Source organism: Heterodontus francisci, unplaced genomic scaffold, assembly GCF_036365525.1.
Source record: "Heterodontus francisci isolate sHetFra1 unplaced genomic scaffold, sHetFra1.hap1 HAP1_SCAFFOLD_319, whole genome shotgun sequence".
NCBI classification, from domain to species: domain Eukaryota; kingdom Metazoa; phylum Chordata; class Chondrichthyes; order Heterodontiformes; family Heterodontidae; genus Heterodontus; species Heterodontus francisci.
The window spans coordinates 1,182,827-1,207,750 of NW_027142010.1; the positions used below are offsets into that span (position 1 = coordinate 1,182,827).

The window sequence follows — 24,924 nt, forward strand, 5'->3', positions numbered from 1 at the left end:
ACTGCAACTATTGCTGTTACTATTACTGTTACTATTATAGTTACCATTACTCCTATCACTAGTACCTGGAACAAAGTTACAGAAAACAACAATTGTGCCTTGAAGCTGTCCCTCCAAACAATTAGGTCATGACTGAACAGTATCTCAGCTCCATTTCCCTGCCTTTACTCGATATCTGTTGATACCTTTTCCTAATAAGAACCAAATAATCTCAGCCTCAAAATTTACAGCTGCCTTTTGGGGAAGGAAATGCATGACCTCCGCTATTTCTTTTTTTAAGGTAAATGTGCTTCCTAATTTCACTTCTGAATGGCCTGGCTCCGATTGAAGATTGTTCTCCATGTTCTGGATTCTGAAACCACAGGAAATACTTTCTTGGTATCTACTCATCGAATTATATTATCGCTTTATCTTTCTAATTGCAAAACCATCAACTTTCGAAATTCAGGGGTAAACAATCTCCATGTTTCAAACTTGCCCTCACAATTCAACCCTTTTATCCCTGAACACCCAAACCCATTTGCTCCTCTATAGTTACTGGACTCACAGCATTAGGAAAATATTTCAGTGATTTTTTTTTATCCATAATGTATGCCTTCACACTTCTCGCATTGACCTCGGCCTGCCGCAGACTCGACCACTCATTTGATCTGTCTGTGCCCCATTGTAACTTCATAATTGCATCTACACAACATATTGTGCTTCCAAACTTATTTATATGGGTGAACCTGGTCACCTGACTCTGTATCCATTCAATCTTCAGTTAATATGATGAAAAGCTGAGCCCGCATACAGATCTCTGAAGAACATTACTTGTCTCACCCTTCCAATCAGTTATTCACTTTATCCGTAATCCCTGTGTTTTACCTTTTAACAAATTACCAACCCATGTAACAAGGCCACCTTTAATCCCGTGCACTATATATATTTCTGCCAATGATCCTTTCGGTGGAACCTTATCAATTGCCTCTTGGAAGTCCATATGGACATCAGAAGACACTCACTTATCCTCCTTGTTAGGAAATTCCTTAAAAATTCAATGGCACATTTTATGCTTTAATAGAATCAGAGAATTATACAGCACAGGAGGAGGCCATTCGGCCTATTATGTCTGTGCTGGCTCTTTGAAAGAGAAATGCAAATAGTCCCACTTCCTTGCTCTTCATAGCGCTGAAATGATTCAAATTCAACTATTTATTCAATTTCCTTTTGAATGTGATAGTTATTTTTGAATTTGTTTCCACAACCATTTCCAGCAGTGTAATCCAGATCAGAACAGCTAGCTGCAAACTTTTATTCCCTGATGTCCCTTCAGGATCTGTAGTGAATCACCTTAAATCTGTGTTTGCTCATTACTGATCCTTTGTTCACTGGAACAATACAATGTTCGTTACTCTAACAAACTCTTTATGATGCTGAACAACGATACCAAATCTTCCCTTAACATTTTCTGCTCTAAGGGGAAGAGGTCCAGATTCTCTTGTCTCCCCACAGAACTGCAATCCCCGCCTAAACATAATACTCTGGAAAATCGCCTCTGCACGCTCCTCGGACTTGATGTAATTCCTAAAATGTTCTCTCTAAAATTTGAGACAATGCTCCTGCTGGACTTATCATTCTTTTATAAGTGTTCACCATGACTTCACTTTTTTGACTCTATTAATAATGTCCAGGAACTCCTATGCCTTTTAACAACATTCCCGTTTTTTCCACAGTCAAAGAGAAATGCACGTACACCCTCTGCTCTCGATGTTTCTGCAATACCTGCAAATTTTTATAATTTCATTTACATTAACTCTCCTCATTCTGCCCACGAAAATCAAGTGAATTAAAAGCAATTTACATTTTACTGATCAATACAGACTTTAATTTAATAACACATATTCTTCCAAATGACAATGATTTTTCAGCCGGATTAGTCTCTGCAATTTTCTCCTTTAGTGTCGTTAGACTCAGTGACCTGTAGTTGCAGGGTGCACCCCTCATCTCATACTTCTGTTGGCTCCCTTGTCTACTGTTTACATGTTTATAAAAATACATGTGGGTTCATTTTTATGTTGTACACTAATCTATTCTTCCAAACTCTGTATGAACCTTTTACTTCCCTATTCAGTTCGCCCTGTAGTTTTTGTATTCCGATTGAATTGCCACTGAACTCCGAACGTGACCTTTATGATACGCTTCCTGTTTCTGCTTCATTTTAAACTCCATCTCTTTAGTCATCCGGGAATCTCTGGTTTCGGACTGCCTTCCTTTGCCCCGAGTGGGAATGTGTCAAGTCTGAATCCAAACTATTTCCTATTTGAATTCACATTTACTGTCTTACCTGCCTATTACGAATGTAATGTTTGACCTGTCAATTTCCGATTCCAATCGATCTCAGCCAATTCACTGTGCCTCACAGATATCTGGCAATTCCCAGGTGTTTAGTGAACCAAAACCGTCACAAGGACAGGCAGCAGTCCCAATATCCTCTTTATCCCCTCTGAATAAATGCCATCTAGTCCTCGTGCACTTGTTAGTTTTGAGCCGAACATTCAGCACGTTCACCACGAAAGTGAAGAAATGTAACATGATACGCTGTTTTAACAAACTTCCCATTTATTAAACTGGGAATGTTTCTAACCTGTCACTGTCTATCAGAGATGGAAGCACAAAATTTGTAGGTAACGACTTGTTTCCATTACTATCAAGTTTGTACCTGAACAGATTACGCCAACGTCCCTCTGGTGTCCGCAGCCAGGAGGACCAATAACAGGCCCTGACCCTTCGCCAAAGTGAGCATCAAGCGGTGCTGCTACTCCAGAGCCACAACCGAGCTCTTTGCAGAGAACTTCCGCATTCGGTAACGACCAGGACCCATTACCACAAACTGTGCCCCAGGTTCCATTCCAGTAAATCTCCAGTCTGCCCGCACAGGGACTGTTTCCATTTATCAGTCTCGGCTTGACATTTCCTGGGAATTATATGTTAACAGTGAGCATTTTAAGGCGATTGATATTAAAAGTTGGTTGGAGTTTCCGTCATCTTATCAATATACGATTTCTCTGTTTATTTCTCGTCAGCTGAAAGAGCCCTAAACATTGTGACCATATTGTATCCACATGTCGCATGTGAGGGAAAGTACTTACGTCATCAATTTCTATCGCGTGGCAATGTAAATTGTAAATTATTTTTAAAGATAATTTCGCCCATTTTCTGGTTTTCATTTGAAAATTGTGTTCAGGTACTACAACATAATGGTCACCTAGAATGTCAAAGATTGATGAATTTAAATCGAAATGACGCAAGCGAGAGGACACGTCTATTTATTGTGGACAGGTTATCTGTTTAACTCACGCACACAGACCAATCTCCAGCATACCAAATAATGAGAAGTCTTGGACTGAATCGTGAGTTACGAAGTAATCAGATTCTGAAAATTCAATGGCGATATGGATAAAGACCTGAAGAAATTCGGATGGAGACAATGAGTTATCCAGGAACAGCATGTTCCCAGACCGTTTCTGGTCCTGTACATCTGGGTACTTACTTGGAAGGAGAATTGTTCTAAAATAGTCACCAGGGATATTAATGTCAATTCACATTACTAAATACGGGCATATTTCACGGATAGCCATTTTGCCTGGGGCAATATCCCACAACCAGCAAGCATTTAAAAAAGCAATTAATAGGCATTGATAGTGACTGGGCGAGAACTATGGGTCAGAATTGCTGGAGAATTAATTCTCCGCTCCTTCTCGAGCAGTTCCATAGGATTCTCCTTATTTATTAGAACTATTTGCAGTTCTTCAAGCCTGAGATTCTGTCACGGTTGTTTCAACAGTGATCAAAAGAATGGGACATACAGTAGCGATGGGATCTTACTGTGCAGTTTCCTCCCGTGATACACAGTACCCGCTGATCCATTACTCCAGCTCCCCGATGCTGAAAAACCTCCGCTACTCCCCGATGCTAAAAAACCTCCGCTGCTCCTCAGTCTCTGCTTCACAACATGTTTACGATATCCAATCTGGAGCCAAGCGAGCAGCGCAGGCGCACAGCCGGGCTGACAGCGCATGCCCGAAAGCGGCTGCTGGGTTGATGAATGGAGAATTGGATTGAGATTGTGACATTTCCAGCGGTTCCGCTCATTCACTGGGTAAATCTCAATGGAAACTGCTCTGTCTGTATTGTAAATGTACTAAGTATTTAGTGCTCCCGTTGGAGAATTTTGATTAAACATAATACTAATGGTATAATTTTAACAAATAGTGATTCCAATATTTTAAATAATATTAATTCTAACCGGAGAATACTGGAATGATTATCATTTGACTTTCTGGGAACGGATCATCCCGGATTATTTTACTTCTGCTTTTTCCCGGAATCCATCAGCCGCGGCGGGAGATGAGAGACTGAGAAAGATTTTTACCTGAGCAGATGACGCCGGCATCATAGGAGTGTGAAGTGGGATAGTGACCCCAGTGAAATGTCTTACAGTCTCGCAGAGCGGCCTCGGTCCCGCGGCACTCTACATTCGCCGTCACAACGGGTCCGGAGCCAAAGTGAGCTCCGCCCGGTGCAGAGACCGCGATCCCGCAGCCCAGCTCCCGACACACAACAGCGGCGTCTGGCAGGCCCCAGAGACTATGTTCCACAGTTCCCCACTGTCCTCTGTAATGAATCTCCACTCTGCCAGCACACCGACTGCCCCCATTCACCAGTCTCAGCTTCACTGTCTCTGTAAAATATTAGAAAAATCATCAAGCCGTTACAGTCTTTTAAACCCACAGGTTCCCAGCACATGGACCCTCCCGATTCAACAGGCCAGTGGGGAATCAGTGTCAGACTGTGTCCAGAATCCGAATAAAATATGGAGTAAATACTACACATGGCAAAAAGGAGAGGGAAATTATAATAAACGGTGTAAACGAGCAGGGAACCGGGAGACAGACGCCAATTCCCACCAACACAGCGGCTCCGATGGGTTCCGGTTAGCGATAGGCTCAGAATATATTTAACTTCTTGAAAGTGGGCAGATGGGCGTGGCTGCATTGCTCACATGTTTATCGTGCGCTGTACTGATTGGCCGAACACAGTGAGATCCCAGCACCAGGAAAGATCAGAAAAATTGCAAACTCACCCACCACAGCCAATAAACAACCGGCTGGATGGTCATGTGACGTCGATGTCAGCGCCGATTAGTGAAGTGCGCCTTTGGGAGCAGCAAGAGCGTGAGTAGTGCTGATCATTCACTCTGCTCTTCAGAGACCCTCAGTTATTATCCCTCCGCATGAAGTCGGCAGCCATTTCTCAGCTAGAATTAAAGATCTTTAGGAACACTGTGAGGGACACACACCCTTTCTGACTAGCAACCTGGCAGCGTGTTAATCCGTGATCAAAAACACGCTGAGGTTGTCGCCCAAGCTTAATATTTAATGAGATTAATAAGAGCAGAGCAACAGCAGACAGTGTGAAAATAAAGGGCGATTACCTGATGGGTCAGGCTGACTGTCCCCAGGTCTGCCTGAAATGAGAAGTTGACAATTAGAATTAACTGGGGCACGAAATGAATGAAACTGTCAGAAAGAAAAGACACAAATGCAACTAACTGCACGTACACCCTCAGCTCTCGATGTTCCTGCAACACCTGTACATTTTTATCATTTACATTGACTCTCCTCATTCTGCCCACTAAAATGAATCACTTCACTCTATTCTGCGGAAACATTGATCTGTGAGGTATCTGCCAATGTTAATTTAGAGCGGAGGGGATGGAAGCTAGGGCAGTTGCATGCTCCTCTTGCAGGATGTGGGAGGTAAGGGTCACCACTTGTGTCCCTGCTGACTTCACCTGTCAGCAGTGCACCCAACTCCAGTTCCTCACAGGCCGCTTGAGGGAACTGGAGCTGGAGCTGGATGAACTTAGGATCATACAGGAGGCTGAGGGAGTGATAGAGAGCAGTTATAGGGTAGTAGTGACACCTAAGTTACAGGATAAACGTCGCTGGGTGACCGTCAGGGGAGGGAAAGTGAATAGGCGCACATTACAGGGATCCCCTGTGGCCGTTACCCTCAATAATAAGTATATCGTTTTGGATAGAGTTGGGGGGACGACCTACCAGGGGAATGACACAGCTGCCAGGTCTCTGGCACTGAGCCTGGCTCTGTGGCTCAGAAGGGAAGGGGGGAGAATAGGAGAGTGATAGCGATAGGAGATTCAATGGTTAGAGGAACAGACAGGAGATTCTGTGGTCGCGAACGAGACACCCGGATGGTATGTTGCCTCCCGGGTGCCAGGGTCAGGGATGTCTCGGGTCCAGTCTACGGGATTCTTAAGGGGGAGGTGGAGCAGCCAGACGTCTTGGTACACATCGGTACCAATGACATAGCTAGGAAAAGGGATGAGGACTTGAAAAGTGAATATAGGGATTTCGGTTGGAAGCTAAAAGGCAGGACGAGCAGAGTAGTAATCTCAGGTTTGATACCGGTGCCACGTGCGAGTGAGGCTAGAAACAGGGAGTGAGTGCAGCTGGTGTAGGAGGGAGGGCTTCAGATATGTGGATCATTGGGATACATTCTGGGGAAGGTGGGACCTGAACAAGAAGGACGGGTTGCATCTGAACTGGAGGGGCACCAATAACCTGGGCGGGAGGTTTGCCAGAGCTCTTCGGGAGGGTTTAAACAAGTTTGGCAGGGGGGAGGGAACCGGAGTGACGGATCAGTGGATGGGATAGCTGTTGAACAGGCAGATCCAGAGTGCAGAGAGTCTGTGAGGAAGGTTAGACAGTTGACAGGGCAAAGTTGCAGCCCGTATGATGGGTTGAACTGTGTCTATTTTAACGCAAGAAGTTTCAGGAATAAGGGTGATGAACTTAGAGCATGGATCAGTACTTGGAGCTACGATGTTGTGGCCATTACGGAGACTTGGATATCACAGGGGCAGGAATGGATGTTGGATGTTCCGGGGTTTAGATGTTTCAAAAGGAATAGCGAGGGAGGTAAAAGAGGTGGGTGAGTGGTATTGCTAATCAGGGATAGTATCACAGCTGCAGAAAGGGAGGTCGTCGAGGAGTATTTGTCTACTGAGTCAATAAGGGTGGAAGTCAGAAACAGGAAAGGAGCAGTCACATTATTGGGAGTTTTCTATAGACCCCCCCCCCCCCCCCCCAATAGCAACAGAGACATGGAGGAACAGATTGGGAGGCAGATGTTGGAAAGGTGCAGAAGTAACAGGGTTGTTGTCATGGGTGACTTCAACTTCCCTAATATTGATTGGAACCTCCTGAGTGCAAATAGTTTGGATGGAGCAGATTTTGTCAGGTGTGTCCAGGAAGGTTTCCTGACTCAATATGTAGATAGACCGGCTAGCGGGGAGGCTATGTTGGATTTGGTGCTTGGCAACGAACCAGGCCAGGTGGCAGATCACTCGGTGGGAGAGCAATTCGGTGATAGTGACCACAACTCCCTGACCTTCACAATAGTCATGGAGAGGGATAGGAGCAGACGGGATGGGAAAATATTTCATTGGGGGAGGGGGAAATTACAATGCTATTAGGCACGAACTGGGGAGCCTAAATTGGGAACAGATGTTCTCAGGGAAATGTACGAAAGAAATGTGGAGGTTGTTTAGGGAGCACTTGCTGCGACTGCTGGATATGTTTGTCCCGATGTGGAAGGAAAGGGATGGTAGGGTGAAGGAACCTTGGATGACAAGAGATGTGCAACAGCGAGTCAAGAGGAAGACGGAAGCTTACTTAAGGTGGAGAAAGCAAGGATCAGAAAGGGCTCTAGAGGGTTACATGGTAGCCAGGAAGGAACTGAAGAATGGACTTCGGAGAGCTAGAAGGGGACATGACAAAGTCTTGGCGGGTAGCATTAAGGAAAATCCCAAGGCGTTCTACACTTATGTGAGGAACAAGAGGATGGCCAGAGTGAGGGTAGGGCCGATCAGGGATAGTGGAGGGAACTTGTGCCTGGAGTCGGAGGAGGTAGGGGAGGTCCTAAATGAATACTTTGCTTCAGTATTCACTAATGAGAGGGACCTTTTCGTTTGTGAGGACAGCGTGTGACAGGCTGATATGCTCGAACAAGTTGATGTTAAGAAGGAGGATGTGCTGCAAATTTAGAAAGACATGAGGATAGATAAGTCCACGGGGCCAGACAGGATATACCCAAGGATATTCCGGGAAGCAAGGGAGGCGATTGCCGCGCCTTTGGCGATGATCTTTGCGACCTCACTGTCCACTGCAGTAGTACCAGATGATTGGAGGGTGGCAAATGATATTCCCTTGTTCAAGAAAGGGTATCCGGATAATCCTGGGAATTATAGACCACTCAGTCTTACGTCAGTGGTGGGCAAATTATTGGTGAGGATTCTGAGAGACAGGATTTATGATTATTTCGAAAAGCATTGTTTGAGTCGAGATAGTTAGCATGGCTTTGTGAGGGGCAGGTCATGCCTCACAAGCCTTATTGAATTCTTTGAGGATGTGACAAAACACATTGATGAAGGAAGAGCAGTGGATGTGGTGTATATGGATTTTAGCAAGGCGTTTGATAAGGTTCCCCATGGTAGGCTCATTCAGAAAGTAAAGAGGCATGGGATACAGGGAGATTTGGCTGTCTGGATACAAAATTGGCTGGCCCATAGAAGACAGAGGGTGGTAGTAGATGGAAAGAATTCAGCCTGGAGCTCGGTGACCAGTGGTGTTCCGCAGGGATCTGTTCTGGGACTTCTGCTCTTTGTGATTTTTATAAATGACTTGGATGAGGAAGTGGATGGCTGAGTTAGTAAGTTTGCCGATATCACAAAGGTTGCTGGAGTGGTGGAGAGTGTGGAGGACTGTTGTATGTTTATATGGGATATTGACAGGATGCAGAGCTGGGCTGAGAAGTGACAGATGGAGTTCAACCTGGAAAGGTGTGAAGTGATTCATTTTAGAAGGTCGAATTTGAATGCAGAATACAGGCTTAAAGACAGGATTCTTGGCAGTGTGGAGGAACAGAGGGATCTTGTTGTCCACGTCCATAGATCCATCAAAGTTGATAGCGTTGTTAAGAAGGCTTATGGGGTGTTGGCTTTCATTAATAGGGGGATTGAGTTTAAGAGCCACGAGGTTATGCTGCAGCTCTATAAAGCCCTGGTTAGACCACACTTGGAATATTGTGTTCAGTTCTGGTTGCCTCATTATAGGAAGGATGTGGAAGCTTTCGAGAGGGTGCAGAGGAGATTTACCAGGATGCTGCCTGGATTGGAGGCCATGTCTTATGAAGAAAGGTTGAGGGAGCTAGGGCTTTTCTCATTGGAGTGAAGAAGCATGAGAGGTGACTTGATAGAGGTGTACAGGATGCTGAGAGGCATAGATAGAGTGGATAGCCAGAGACCTTCTCCCAGGGCGAAAAGGGCTATCACCGGGGGGCATAATTTTACGGTGATTGGAGGAAGGTTTAGGGGAGATATCAGAGGTAGGTTCTTTACACAGAGAGTGGTGTGTGCATGGAATGCACTGCCATCGGTGGTAGTAGACGCAAATACAGGAGGGACATTTAAGCGACTCTTGGATAGATACATGGATGATAGTAGAATGAAGGGTATGTAGGCAGTTTGATCTTAGAGTAGGTTAAAGTGTCGGCACAACATCTTGGGCAGAAGGGCCTGTACTGTGCTGTACTGTTCAATGTTCTATGTTACCTGTCTGTCCATGTCTTGAAATGTATTCCTATTCTTGTCACTATTTACTGCATTTCCCACTTCCGTGTCATCTTCAGACATTGAAATGAAGCATTGTATAACAGTATCAGGTTATTAATATATATTAAAAGGAGCAGTCGTTCCAATTTCGACCCAATGTGACACCGCGACACACTTCCCTCCAGTTTCCAAAAACGTCGTTCACAACTAAATGATCTTTTCATTCCCTTGGACAATTTCGTACCACACAACCACTCAACTTTCAATCCTAATGTTTTCAATATTACTAATAAGTCTACTCATTGCCTGATATTTTATCCAACGCCTTTTTAAAGTCCGTGTACATAATAGCAACTGCAAAACTCTCAGCAGAGCTCATCGGTGCTTCAAAGAACTCAATCAACCTTATTAAGTCAATTTACCTTTAACTGATAAATGCAGACTTTAATTTAATAACACATCGTCTTCCAAATGACAATTAGTTTTCAGCCAGTTTATTCTGTCTAATCTGTTCTCCATCAGTGTCGTTAGACTCACTGCCCTGTAATTGCAGGGTGTACCCCTCATCGCTTACTTCTTTTGACTACCTTTTCTCCTTTTTACATGCTTATAAAAAGACAGTTGGGTTCTCTGTTATGCTAAACACAAATCTATTCTTCCAAACTCCGTAGGACTCTTTTACGTCCCAATTCATTTCTCCCCGTAGTTTTTGTATTCAGATTGAATTTCCACTGAATTCCGAACGTGACCTTTATGATAAGCTTTATTTTCAACCCTATTTCTTTAGTAATCTGGGAATATCTGGCTTTGAATCGCCTTCCTTTTCCCCCGAGTGGGAATGTGTCTAGTCTGTATCCAAATTATTTCCCATTTGAAATCGCATTTATTGTCTTACCTGCCAATTGTAATAATACCTGTAATACAATACCTGTAATGTTTGATCTGTCAATTTCCGATTGCAATCTATCTGAGGCAGGTCACTTTGCCTCAGAGATCTCTGGCAATTCCCAGGGGGTTAGTGAACCAAATACAAGACAAAGACATTCAGCAGTCCCAATATCCTCTTTATCACCTTTGAATAAATACCACCTAGTACTCGCGCACTTGTTAGTTTTGTGCCGATCATTCAGCCTGGTCACTGCAAAAGTGAAGAAATGTAACATGAAACGCTGTTTAAAAGCCTTCCCTTTCTGAACATGGGAATGTTTCTAACATGTCACTGTCTATCAGAGGCGGCAGCACGATATTTGTAGGTAACCACTTTGTTTCCATTACTATCGGAGTTTGTACCTGAACATATTACTCCAACGTCACTCTGCAGTCCGCAGCCAGCCGGACTGAGAACAGGCCCTGACCCTTCGCCAAACTGAGCATAAAGGGGCGCTGCAACTCCAGAGCCACCACCGAGCTCTTTGCAGACAACTTCCGCATTCGGTAACGACCAGGTCAAGCTAACTGTGCCCCAGGTTCCGTTCCAGTAAATCTCCAGTCTGCCCGCACAGGACTGGAGGATATCGAATGAGGTACCATTATTCAAGAAGGTTAGCAGGGATGGACCAGGCCGGTGAGTCTAACATCAGTGGTTGGAAAACTATTGGAATAAATTCTGAGGGACAAGATTAATCTCTACTTGGAGAGGCAGGGTATAATCAGCGGTAATCAGCACGGTTTTGTCAGGGGAGATCCTGTCCAACCAACTTGATTGAATTTTTCGAGGAGGTGATGAGATGTGTAGATGACGTAAATCAGTTGATGAAGTCTACATGGACTTCAGTCAGGCTTTTGATAAGGTCCGGCATGGGAGATTGGTTAAGAAGGTAAGAGCCCATGGGATCAAGGCCAATTTCGCAAATTGGATCCACAATTGGCTCAGTAGTAGGAGGCAGAGGGTAGTCGTTAAATGTTGTTTTTGCGAGTGGAAGCCTGTGACCAGTGGTGTACCACAGGGATCGGTGCTGGGACCCTTTCTGTTTGTAGTGTATATTAATGATTTAGAAATGATTATTGGAGGTAAGTTCGCAGATGACATGAATATTGGTGTTGTCGTAAATAGTGAGGAGGAAAGCCTTAGATTGCAGGACGATACAGATGGGCTGGTGAGATGCATAGCTGTGGCAAATGGAATTTAATCCTGAGAAGTGTGAGGTGATGCATTTTAGGAGGACTAACAAGGCAAGGGTATATACAATGGATGGTAGGACGCTAGGAAGTACAGAAGGTCAGAGGGACCTTGGTGTACCTTTCCATAGATCACGGAAGGCAGCACCAGGGACATTACGATGGAGCTGTATAAAACGATAGTTGGGCCACAGCTGGAGCACTGTGTACAGTTCTGGGCACCACACTATAGGAAGGATGCGATTGCACTGGAGAGGGTGCAGAGGATATTCACCAGGATGTTGCCTGGGCTGGAGCATTTTAGCTATGAACAGAGACTGAGAAGGCTAGGCTTGTTTACTTTAGAACAGAGAAGACTGAGGGAGGATATGATTGAGGTATACAAAATTATGAGGGGCATTGATAGGTTAGATAGGAAGAGACTTTTTCCCTTAGTGGAGGGGTCAATAACCAGGGGGCATAAATTTAAGGTAAAGGGCAGGAGGTTTAGAGGGGATTTGAGGAAAATAATTTTCACCCAGAGGGTGGTTGGAATTTGGAATACACTGCCTGAAGTGGTGGTAGTGGCAGGAACCCACACAACATTTAAGAAGTAGTTAAATGAGCACTTGAAACGCCAAAGCATACAAGGCCAAGTGCTGGAAAATGAGACTAGAATTGTAGGTGCTGGATGGCCAGCACAGATACGATGGGCCGAAGGGCCTGTTTCTGTGCTATATGAATCGATGACTCTATGAGGGGCTGCGTCAATCACCGGTCTGAGCATGGCATTTCCTGGGAACTATATGTTAGCAGTGAGCATTTTAAGGTGCTTGATATTAAAAGTTGGTTGGAGTTTCCGCAATCTGATCAATAATCCGATTTCTCTGTTTATTTATAGTCAGCTGATAGAGCCCTAAACATTGTGATCATATTGTACCCACATGTCACATCTGAGGTAAAGTACTTATGTTATCAATTTCTATCTCGTGGCAATGTAAATTGTCAATTATTTTCAAAGATAATCTCGCACATTTTCTGGTTTTCATTTGAAAACTGAGTTCAGGTACTACAACATAATCAGCAAGCAGAATGTCAAATGTTGATGAATTTAAATCGAAATGACACAAGCGAGAGGACACGTCTATTTATTGTGTGCAGGTTAGGTGTTTAGCTCAGGCACACAGACTAATCTCTAGCATATCAAACAATGATAAGACTTAAACTGAATCATGAGTTACGAAGTCATCAGATTCTGAAAATTCAATGGCAATATGGATAAAGACCTGAAGAAATTAGGATAGAGACAATCAGTGATCCCCAGCAGGTCCCCAGATTTTTGCCGGTCCTGGACATCCGGGTACTTACTTGGAAGGAGAATTGTTCTAAAATAGTCACCAGGGATATTAATGTCAATTCACATTACTAAATACGGGCATTTTTCACGGATAGCCATTTTGCCTGGAACAATATCACACAACAAGCAAATTGTGTAAAAGCCAATTAATGTGCTTTGATAGTGACCAGGCGAGAACTATGGGTCAGATTTGTTCCTTATCGACCAGTTCCAAAGGATTTTCTTAACTGATTGGAACTATTTCCAGTTCTTGTAGCCTGAGATTCTGTCAGAGTTGTTTCCATATTGACATTCCGTAGCAGTGGGATTTTACTGTGCAAGTTTCTCCCTTGCTACACAGTAACCGCTGACACATAACTCCAGCTCCCCCCATGCTGAGAACGCTCCCTACCCTGCTTCCGAGTCTCAGCTTCACAACATGTTTAAGATATGAGATCTGAGGCCAAGCGAGCAGTGCAGGCATACAGCCGAGCTGACAGCGCATGCTTGGTAGCGGCTGCAGGGTTGATGAATGGAGAGTTGAATTGAGATTGTGACATTTCCAGCAGTTCCGCTCATTCAGTGCGGCTTTAGGGAAAATCTCATTGGCAACTTCTCTGTCTGTATTGTAAATATGCTGAGTATCAGGTATATTCTGCACCTGGTGGAGAATGTGTATTAAATATAATACCAAAGATATATTTTTAACAAACAGTGATCCTAATATTTTAAATAACATAATTTTTAACCCGAGATTACTGGAATTATCATCTGATTTTCCGGGTACTGACAGTTCCAGATTAATTTACTTCCGCTTTTACATGGATTCTATCAGCTGCGGCAGGAGTTGAGAGACTGAGAAAGATTTTTACCTGAACAGATGACGCCGGCATCATTGGAGTGTGATTCAGAATAGTGATCCCATTGATATGACTTGCAATCTCGCAGAGCGGCCTCGGTTCCGCCGCACTCGACATCACTCGTCACAACGGGACCGGAGCCTTCCCCAAAGTCAGCCCAGCCCAGTGCAACTTCCGCGGTCCCGCAGCCCAGCTCCCGACACACCACAGCGGCGTCCGGCTGGTCCCACAGATCATGATGCACAGTCCCCCACTGTCCCCTGTAGTGAATCTCCACTCTCCCAGCGCACCGATTACCGCCATTCACCAGTCTCAGCTTCACTGTCTCTGTAAAACATCAGAAATATCATCATGCGGTTACAGTCTATTAAACCCACCGGTTCCTAGCACATCGACCCTCCCCATCCACCAGGCCAGAGGGGAATCAGTGTCAGACTGTGTCCAGAACCTGAATAAAACAGGGAGCAACTATTAAAAATTGCAAAAAGAAGAGGGAAATTCTAAGAAACTGTGAAAACGAGCAGGGAACCGGGAGACAGCCGGAAATTCCCACCAACCCAGCGGCTCCAATGTGATCCGGTTGGCAATCGGTTCAGAATATATTTAACCTGCAGAAGCAGGCATATCGGCGGTGCTGTAATGGCCACATGTTTACCGTGCTCTTTACTGATTGGCCGCACACTGTGAGATCCCAGCACCAGGAGAGTTGAGAAGAAATTGCAAACTCACCCACCACAGCCAATAAAACCCGGCTGGATGGTCATGTGATGTCGATGTCACTGCTGATTGGTGAGCTGGGCCTTTGGGAGCATTAAGTGTGCCAGTGGAGCTGATCATTAACACTCTGCTCTTCAGAGACCCTCTGTTATTGTACCTCCACATGAAGGCAGCAGCCGGCTCTCAGCTGGGTAACAGTGTGAGTAGAGCTGATCATTCACACTCTGCTCTTCAGAGACCCTCTGTTATTGTACCTTCACATGAAGGCAGCAGCCGGCTCTCAGCTAGGTAACAGTGTGAGTGGAGCTGATCATTCCCACTCTGCTCTTCAGATACCATCTGTTATTGTACCTCCACATGAAGGCAGCATCCGGCTCTCAGCTGGGTAACAGTGTGAGTAGAGCTGATCATTCACACTCTGCTCTTCCGAGACCCTCTGTTGTTGTACTGACACATGAAGGCAGCAGCCGGCACTCAGCTAGGTAACAGCGTGAGTGGAGCTGATCCTTCACACTCTGCTCTTCAGAGACCCTCAGTTATTGTACCTCCACATGAAGGCAGCAGCCGGCTCTCAGCTAGGTAACAGTGTGAGTGGAGCTGATCCTTCACACTCCGCTCTTCAGAGACCCTCTGTTATTGTACCTCCACATGAAGGCAGCACCCGGCTCTCAGCTAGGTAACAGAGTGAGTGGAGCTGATCATTCACACTCTGATCTTCAGAGACCCTCTGTTATTGTCGCTCCGCATGAATGCAGCAGCAATCTATCAGCTGGAATGAAAGGTCTTTATTAACACTGTGAGGGACACACTCCCTATCTGACTGGCAACCGGGCAGCGGGTTGATCCGTGATCAAAAAGACGCTGAGATTATGACCCAGGCTAAATATTTAATGGTTTTTATTTAAGCAGAGAGATAGCAGAGAGTGTGAAAATAAAGACCGATTACCTGACGGGTCAGGCTGACTGTTCCCAGGTCTGCCTGAAATGACAAGTTGAGAATTAATGTTCACTGGGGCACAAAATGAATGAAACTGTCAGAAAAAAACACTCAAATGCAAATAATGACAGGGTCACTTTACGGAAGAAGTTATACCGGGATCTGTTTTCATTTCTGAAAACCGAAAATACAATTGCTGCAACAAATTAATATTGGTAATGGGCCAAAAAAAAAAATCGAGATTTATTTTCACATAAACACACACCCTCTCTCACTCCTTGTCTGACGGTGGGTGGGCCCCATGTATTACCAGTGTGAAAGTATTACTAGTCTGAGAAGGCGGTGGTGATGGTCCTCTCCCTTATAGAATCTTCCAATGAAGCAGCATAGAAAGACGCCATTCGGCCCATGTTGTCTATGGTGTCTCTTTGTAAGACCTGTCTAATTAGTCTCACTCCCTTTCCCCATCGCCCTGTAAATTTGTGCTGATGATGCTCTGACCATTGATGACATGTGTGTAGGTGCCCTGAGAAGAGGCTAGCGATGGATCCGCTTTTAAACCCGCTTGTGATGGCAGTCTCAGTGAATTCAGCTTTCTGGTCCAATGTTCATGCCGGGATGGGAACATAAATTAAATTAAATCGATCTCGATGCCTTTTAGTTAACTGAAAATTCTTCCCATTGGAACTTTCAAATTTATGTAAAGGTGTATTTTGGTTTTTCCACCATTTAGTTAATTTATAACTTCAGCAAACAAAACAAGATGAACGGTCTGTCAGCGTCCTAACTCCGTGCTGACTGAGTATTACTAAGTTCCTGCTGTTGTCATTATCTGGTCACCTATACTCGCCGACTTGCCCTATTCTTTTACCCACTAATGATGTTCAAACTATCGTTTTCCGGTTTACTGGTTAAGTGTTTCTTCATTTTTAAGAATGCAGTCAGTAGGTTGACCTGTTCCCTATCCCCCTGGTGTTGATATGTGTCGCATGCATCGTTGTCTCTTTGTATATTCTGCTGATATACTATAGACAACGGGAAATCGATTCCTGTCCTCAGCTGTGCTTACCGAGTAAACTTAAATGCGTTACAGTTTCCCAACTATAATCTCACAGGTCTCTTTATGCAGATAGTTCCGCAATGTAAATAGTGTGTGACTTCTGCCCAGTCCTGTAGCCTCAGAATTCCTACCAACATCCCTGGATAATAGTCAACTCCCGCAAATTCCCCTTTTCCAGTGACCAAATGACAGACGAGTTGGAATAATCTTTCTGTATTTACTGAAAAATGGTTCCAACCTCAGTGCTTCAGTAGAGTCCGTGAATCTTCATCAATCCACTCAGTCATTTCCTGTAATCTTCATACATTTATCATGTTAGCCTGTAACCACCCAGGTCACGCCTTTTTCCTTCCCGCCCCTCCACCACCATCTCCCCCCACCCACCCCGCCCCCCCCCCCGCCCCCATATAATCCAATGGGTCAAGGAGAAAGCCCACCAATACCTTCTTAGGAAAACTAGGGATGGACAATAAATGGGTGCAGAACAATATCGCCAAATGACGATAGTGGTTTAAGAAAACACCCCGCCATTCTCTCTGGATAAGTAGGGTTGTTCAGTAAATTCTGCCTAGCCAGTGAGCTCAAATCCCGAAAATGAATCTAAACAATCTGTAACCGACACTCCAATACTTGCCTGTTCATCGAATTTATCTCTTACTGTCTCAGATAAATGTTCAGTCGTTCCCCTTTCTCAATCATTACTATTTTCCCATTTATCTACCCTACTCCTCATATCTGCTGATCCCTCGATTTTCCCTCTCATCCTTCCTCACAGTTTCTAACTGCTCTCATTGCTGTTCACGAAACATTTTGAATGCATTTCTTGGTGTACCATCACAAAGTTACTTTCCTGATGTTTAGATAAATAAATGTATCAAGTTAATTTCTCATTTTATACTCCACTTAACTTACTATTGTACGGCAGTACCACAAACAGTAATATGGAAATATTAATTACAAATAACAATACACTCCAATGAGGTGAACTGAAACGGGACAAATGTGGAACATCCAAAGCCCAGAATTTAACCTCTTGAATGATTTACAAAACCACAGACAGGCGTGGTTTAGGGATTATAAAATACAGTCAATACAGAGAGTTTATAAGTACATGCTTCTCATGGCAGATTATTGCATTTAATTATATTACTTAATTTAATTATATTATCTAAAATTATTTTAGGTCTAATTTGAATTAATTTCACAATTAAGCGAGATGTTGTGGATTCAGAAGCATATTAATTGATAGAATCACAGTTATTGTCGCATTACCTGGAACTATACTCCAGGGAAAATGTTGTCACTGATACCGCCCTCAAAGAAGCCCAGTCTCCGTCAGTCATGGATGAACTGGACGAACAGCCAACAAAATCGGAACTCCGTGATGCCATTGATTGTATAGGCAGTGGTAAAGCCCCCGAAAGGACGGCATTGACCCTGAAATAAATCAAGAGTGCCAAGCCTGCTATACACTCAGCACTCTATGAATTGCTTTGCCTGTGCTGGGATGAGGGGGCAGTATCACAGGACATGCGCGATGCCATTATCATTACCCTCTATAAGAACAAGGATGACAGTGGTGACTGCAACAACTACCATGGAATCTCCCTGCTCAGCATAGTGGGGAAAGCCTCCGCTCGAGTCGTTTTAAACAGACTCCAGAAGCTGGCTGAGCATGTCGACCCTGAGGTACAGTGCCGCTTTCGAGTAGAGAGATCCACCATTCGCCAGCTACAGGAGAAATGCCCTGAACAACAGATGCCTCTCTACGTTACTTTCATTGATCTCACCAAAACCTTTGACCTCGAATGCAGACGTGGTCTCTTCAGACTACTAGCAAAGATCAGATGTCCACTAAAACTACTAAGTATCATCACCTCATTCCATAACAATTCAGCATTGTGGTGCTTCATCAGTCCCCTTTCCTATCCTGAGTGGCATGAAACAGGGCTGTGTTCACGCACCTACAGTGTTTGGGATCTTCTTCTCATTGCTGCTCTCACGTGCGTTCAAGTCTTCAGAAGAGGGAATTTTCCTCCACATAAGTTCAGGTGGCAGGTTGTTCAACTTTGCCCGTCTTAGGTCGAAGAGCAAAGTATGTAAGGTCCTCCTCAGGGAACTCCTCTTTGCTGACGATGCTGCATTATCATCTCACACTGCAGAGTGTCTGCAGCGACTCATCGACAGGTTTGTGGCTGCCTGCAACGAATTTAGGCCTAACCATCAGCCTCAAGAAAACGAACATCATGGGACAGGACGTCAGAAATGCTCCATCCATCAATATTGGCGAACACGCTCTGGAAGTGGTTCAGGGGTTCACCTACCTCGGCTCAACTATCACCAGTAACCTGTCTCTAGATGCAGAAATCAACAAGCGCATGGGAAAGGCTTCCACTGCTATGTCCAGACTGGCCAAGAGAGTGTGGGAAAATGACGCACTGACACAGAACACAAAAGTCCGAATGTTTCAAGCCTGTGTCCTCAGTACCTTGCCCGATGGCAGCGAGGCCTGGACAACGTATGTCAGCCAAGAATGCCGTCTCAATTCATTCCATCTTCGCTGCCTCTGAAGAATCCTTGGCATCAGGTGGCAGGACCATACTCCAACGCAGAAGTCCTCGAGGTGGCCAACATCCCCAGCATATACACCCGACTGAGCCAGCAGCGTTTGAGATGACTTGGTCATGTGAGCCACATGGAAGATGGTAGGATCCTCAAGGACACATTGTGTAGCGAACTCGTCCCTGGTATCAGACCCACCAGCTGTCCATGTCTCTGCTATAAAGTCTGCAAACGTGACATGAGATCCTGTGACATTGACCACAAGTCGTGGGAGTCAGTTGCCAGTGATCGCCAGAAAAGACAGAAGTGCAAGGCGAGAGCCAACTGTAGAACAGCCCCGACAACCAATTTTATCTGCAGCGCCTGTGGAAGAGTATATCACTCTAGAATTGGCCTTTATAGCGACTCCAGGCGCTGCTCCACAAATCACTGACCACCTCTCGGCGCTTACCCATTGTCTCTCGAGACAAGGAGGCCAAAGGCGAAGCTTCAAACCACAGGCAAAGCACCGGACAGAAGGAACTCACATCAAACAATCGGATTATGTACGTCAATAGCATTATCAGTAAATTTTAACAATCTATCTCCATAACACATCAGCTAGTGCCTGAAGAAGCATTACCAGTGTTAGAAATAACCAAACACACACCGAACATTTACAGAACCGAAACAAATTGTTCTGGGCACTGTCTGTTGAATTTCAATTTGCAAACGAATTCAGAATTTGTTCCACAAGATGTCCAGAGTATGGGACATGTGGAATAACATAAATGGACTTAATAGGAGTAGGAGTAGTTCATGCTGCCTACTCATACTACTCCGCCGTTCAATAAGATCATGACTGATCTACTGCCCCAAATCCACTTTCCCGGCCTTTCCCCAGAGATTGGGAAACAACTCCGGATCTCCCCTTAAACATTGTATAGCACGATACAAAAGTATGAGGAATGTGGAAAGAAATTCATAAACAATTCTGGATATTAAATGCTGCATCAAATGTATGAATCATGTAGAAAGAGACTGAGAAACACTAATTATTACACGACACCGTGCATATAAATATATGAAATAGAAAGCATGACTTAATGTAAAAAAGTTTAGTTTTGAAGATTATCACGGACTAAATAAAACTGCTCATGCAGCAAATCGCTCTGAGATCAGTAGCATCATTTTTGGAGAGTGTAATTGATAATTCTATTAATAATCAGTACAAATGTAACAACATTGCTTCCACCTCCAGTTAATATATTATACAATATTTATAGTCCTTTCCGAACATTCCAAATGCTGTACACACGTTTTAATCTAATTCTCTGTGTCACACAGCACTTCACTGAGAAATTCCGGGACAGAAATCTCAATGTGGGATGAGTCGGCAAGATGCAGATACCTGTATTCTGCATTTCTGACTCCCATACACTCAACTGTAACACTGACCACTTTCTACTTCCAAGAGGCTCCATTTTAAACGCTTGATTCGAATTTTAACTGCTGTCTGCTGCGTCTCTACCAGAGCCATAGGAAACAAAATAAAACCAACTGTTGCGGTATTTATGTCCAATTATGGTAATAAACCTAAATTTAACTCAAATCGCCTCCGAAAATGCAATTAAATGTTAATCAGATGATTAATATTAGATACGTTTGTACTGTCATCGACAGTTCCCTCCGTGAGTTTGATGAAGTTAAAGTAAAACAGGACAAAATGTATTAAATGATGCATTTATAAATTAAAGAAACTGTTTCAATATTCACTTTATAAATATGCACATTTCCTACAAATTGATTTTGATCAGCAGCCGATTGGTAAAATAAACGATTCAGGGAGTCAGATGCATTTCATACTTTCTGTCCGTTCTATGGCTTGCAGAAAATATTCTTAAATTACCGTCAAAGTCAGGATTTTAGAATCGAATCGCTTTTTACAAAAACAAAAGAAAATTCATCACGGAAATATCTAATAACATTAAGGGAACGTTTCCCTGTCGTTAACCAGCATTTGTTGTCGATAGACAATAATAAATTTAACCAAACCAGCACTGGAAACTGAATGGAGCCATTGACCGAAAAACTCCACAAAAATATAGAAAAGGTGGAAGGAGACTATTCAGGATATCTCATTAAACACTTCACTATGCTTTACATAAAAGGCGCATGTAGAAGGAGATTGTGTCACATTAATTATTACTCGATAGTGTACATATGAGAAATAAGGTGATTAATTTACGAAACAAAGCTCTCCATTTTCAGGTTCATCATTAAGTAAACAACAATAAGCAGAAAATCCTCCGGAAATCTTAGAATATTCAGCAACATCATCTTTTGCAGAGACTCTTCACAATGACATTAATAATTAATGCTCGATGAAATAATATTGGTGCTGCCTCTAGTTAATATATTATACAATATTTATAGATCATGTGCAACACTCTAACACTGAAAATACAATTTGAAATATTTTATTTCATTCAGTATACCACACCGGGTCAGTCAACACTTCGAATGTGAAAGAACTTGGACAGAAATGCCCGTGTGGGTTCAGTCGGCAGTAGATTTAGCTTTGACTGCAGTTCTAAAATCCCTGTGTTACCATCGAACACAGACTACTGTGTTTAAAAAATCTCCTTAGAATTTCAACTGCAGTCCTTTGTGTTTGTTCAAGCGCTGCAGAGAACCAAATAAAACAAATTGCGGCAGTATTTGTGTTCAATTTTGGAATTAAATCAAAATCTCTCACATGTACGACCTGGGAATTTAATAAGATGCAACATTTTCCAAAAACAATGTTTTCGAAAAGCAACAGAATGGATAATAGTTCCCTGTTTAATACTGATAGAATGTAAAATCAAACCAACAACCTAAGATCCGTATTAAAATCAAGAAATGCTGGAACCACTCAACAGGTCTGGCAGCATCTGTGGAAAGAGAAGCAGAACTCTGCTTCTCTTTCCACAGATGCTGCCAGACCTGCTGAGTGGTTACAGCATTTCTTGTCTTTATTTCAGATTTCCAGCATCCACAGTATTTTGCTTTTAAGATCCGTATTAAATGTGAATTCTATAAATCAGATAAACTATTTCAATATTCACTTCATACTCTAGCAATTAATAATTTAAAAAGCATGCTTGCTTATAACAATGATTCTGAGCAACTTGCGATTTGAGAAAAGGATACAGGGAATCATGTGCGCTTCATTTTTCCCTTTTCTGTGGCTTGAATAAAATGTTCTTTAAATAATTCACAGAACAGGATTTTAAAATCCAATTAGGTAACATTCACGGAAATATAATTCGTTAAATACATAACGTATCTGATAACACTGGGGCAAAGTTGCCCTGTCAATAAACCAATAATGTTTATTTTAAAAGACAGAGATAAATAAATGGAACCAAACACGCACTGGAAACAGTGCAAAACAGAATGGAGTCATCGACAGAATAAAACAATAAATATATAGAGCCGTTGGAATGATATTGAGGAACAATATCTCTAACTCATTGCACGCTGCATGACACTGAGTAAAAATATGCGATTGGTAAAACTTAACTAACTTTAGACACTGTACATATAAATGGTGGAAATAGGGTGATGTCTTTTAATATAAAAGTTGCTAATATTGAAGATAATCACTAAATAATCAATAATACAGAGCAAAATCCCCAAGGATTTAAAAACTTGCAGTAACACCATTTTTGCAGCTTGCACTTGATCATAATTATACTAATAATTAAAACCAATTGAAAAATATTGTTTCTATCTCCAGGTGAGATGTTTTTATATATTTTGTATAACACTTCAACACTGAACAAACTATTTTAAAATATTTAGTTTCATCAACTGTATCATTAGGAGGTTTGGCAACACTTGTATTGAGAAATTTCTGTGACAGAAAAGTGTGTGGGGGTTCAGTCGGCAGTCGATGTAGTTTTAACTGGTGTTCTACACTCAGTAAGTAAACTTACACCCAGACTCTGATGTACTCTATTCAAACAAAAACCGCACTATACTTCTATCAGGCTCGCTTTAAATAATCAGATGAGAATTACAATTCCAGCTGGCTGTGTCAGTGTAAGAAACGCAGGAGAAAAAAGAAAGCAAACTGCTGCCGTCTTTGTGTTCGACACACATCTCAACTGGGAATTTAAAATACCCGTTAATGAAATGTAAAATATTCCAAACTGGTTTACTGTCACCAAAACAATATTACTGTCAGCAACAGCTCAATTGGCAGCACTCTCGCCTCTGTGTCAGGAGTTGGTGGGTTCAAGTCTAATTCCAGAGACTTGATACAAAATCTGGGCTGCCACTCCAGCACAGTACAAAGGGTGTGCGGCACTGTTCAAAGGGGTTGTATTTCGAAGGAGAAGTTAAACCCATGTCCTGTCTGCACTCTCAGGTGCACTCTTTGGAAGAAGGGCAGGGGAGTTATCCCTAGTGCTCTGGCAGAAGTTGATCCCTCAACCAACATCAAACGAATGTATATATTATTCTGGTCATTATCACATTGCTGTTTGTAGGAACTTGCTATGTGGACCTTGGCTGCCGCGTTTTTTACATTACAGTATGGACAACACTACAAAACAGTACAGAATTGACAGAAAAGCTCTTTGGGACGTCCTGATGTCGTGAAATGCGCTGTATGAACGGAAGACATTTTTATATAAATGGTGGGTGATTCCTATTTGTGACTGATAGAGCTTAAAATGGAAACAAAATGTGTATCAAATGAAACTTCTACAAATTAAATAAACCATTTCAATATCCATTTCATACCTTCCCAATGAATCACAACTGTAAATAAAATAGAACCGTTTTCTGCAAATTGATCGCAGACACTGACAGATTCTATTCTAACAACGAAGCGGCTCTTTTTCTAACAGACTCCGTTTAAATAATCCCATTAGATTTTCAACTCCAGTCTGCTCTGTCTGTTCGAGCGGCAAGTAGAAGGCAATTAACAAGTTCCGATATTGCATTAAACTCTGCACAAGGACATTAAAATGTATAAAGCATTAATTACTTTCTACATCACCTGACTATGTTCTGTAGTAAAGACGCTAATCATATTAATGATGCTCATCGTTCAACAATAATCAGTATATAATCATTTTTTCAGTGAAATAATCAGTTATTTCAGTAAATAACATAATACATTCAATAATCCGTAACTCACAGTTCAAAAACTGCAGTAGAAACAGGGTTAGGAAGGACCACAGCATCGTTCTGTCACTGGGTATAGCGATGAGTCCAGAACATTAACCGAACGCTGTTCTCAAACACTAAAAACTCCCACTAGCAGCTTCTGACACTCCGGCTGTTGTGGTAGTTAATCCTTTAATAGAAGTTTCTACAGAAACCAATGTTTCCTTCCAAATAACGAATAGATGTTAACTTGCGTGAACTGTGAATTACAGTCTGGTAAAATGCACCAATGAGAAGAAATGTGACCATTAATGGATACAATAAATCCATGTTTCAACTAACAGCCTATCCTGCGAGGTCAATGATGTGTGACACTGTGAAAAGTAAACGAGTCACTGATCTGGCGTCCAGATCATAGAATCATAAATGCACAAGGAAGACCAATCCGCTAATTTAGTCAGAGTCGTCCCTTTGAAAGAGCTGTCTAATCTATTGTCACATACGTAGCTTTTTCTCATAATTCTGCAAGTTAGTCTA

General features: G+C 42.9%; 1 protein-coding gene across 1 annotated transcript in view; it reads right to left on the bottom strand.

The window, feature by feature from the left end:
* LOC137366195 (deleted in malignant brain tumors 1 protein-like) overlaps positions 1-24,507 on the bottom strand; it is a 29,497-nt gene extending 4,990 nt beyond the window's left edge. The window contains exons 1-6 of the mRNA XM_068028186.1: positions 24,419-24,507; positions 15,633-15,665; positions 13,982-14,296; positions 5,477-5,509; positions 4,415-4,723; positions 2,702-2,956 (exon numbers count right to left, since the gene is read on the bottom strand). Of these exons, the coding sequence (XP_067884287.1) occupies positions 2,702-2,956; positions 4,415-4,723; positions 5,477-5,509; positions 13,982-14,296; positions 15,633-15,665; positions 24,419-24,464 (991 nt within the window). The 5' untranslated portion in view covers positions 24,465-24,507. The remainder of the gene's footprint in view (positions 1-2,701; positions 2,957-4,414; positions 4,724-5,476; positions 5,510-13,981; positions 14,297-15,632; positions 15,666-24,418) is intronic.
* Positions 24,508-24,924: the final 417 nt, after the last annotated feature.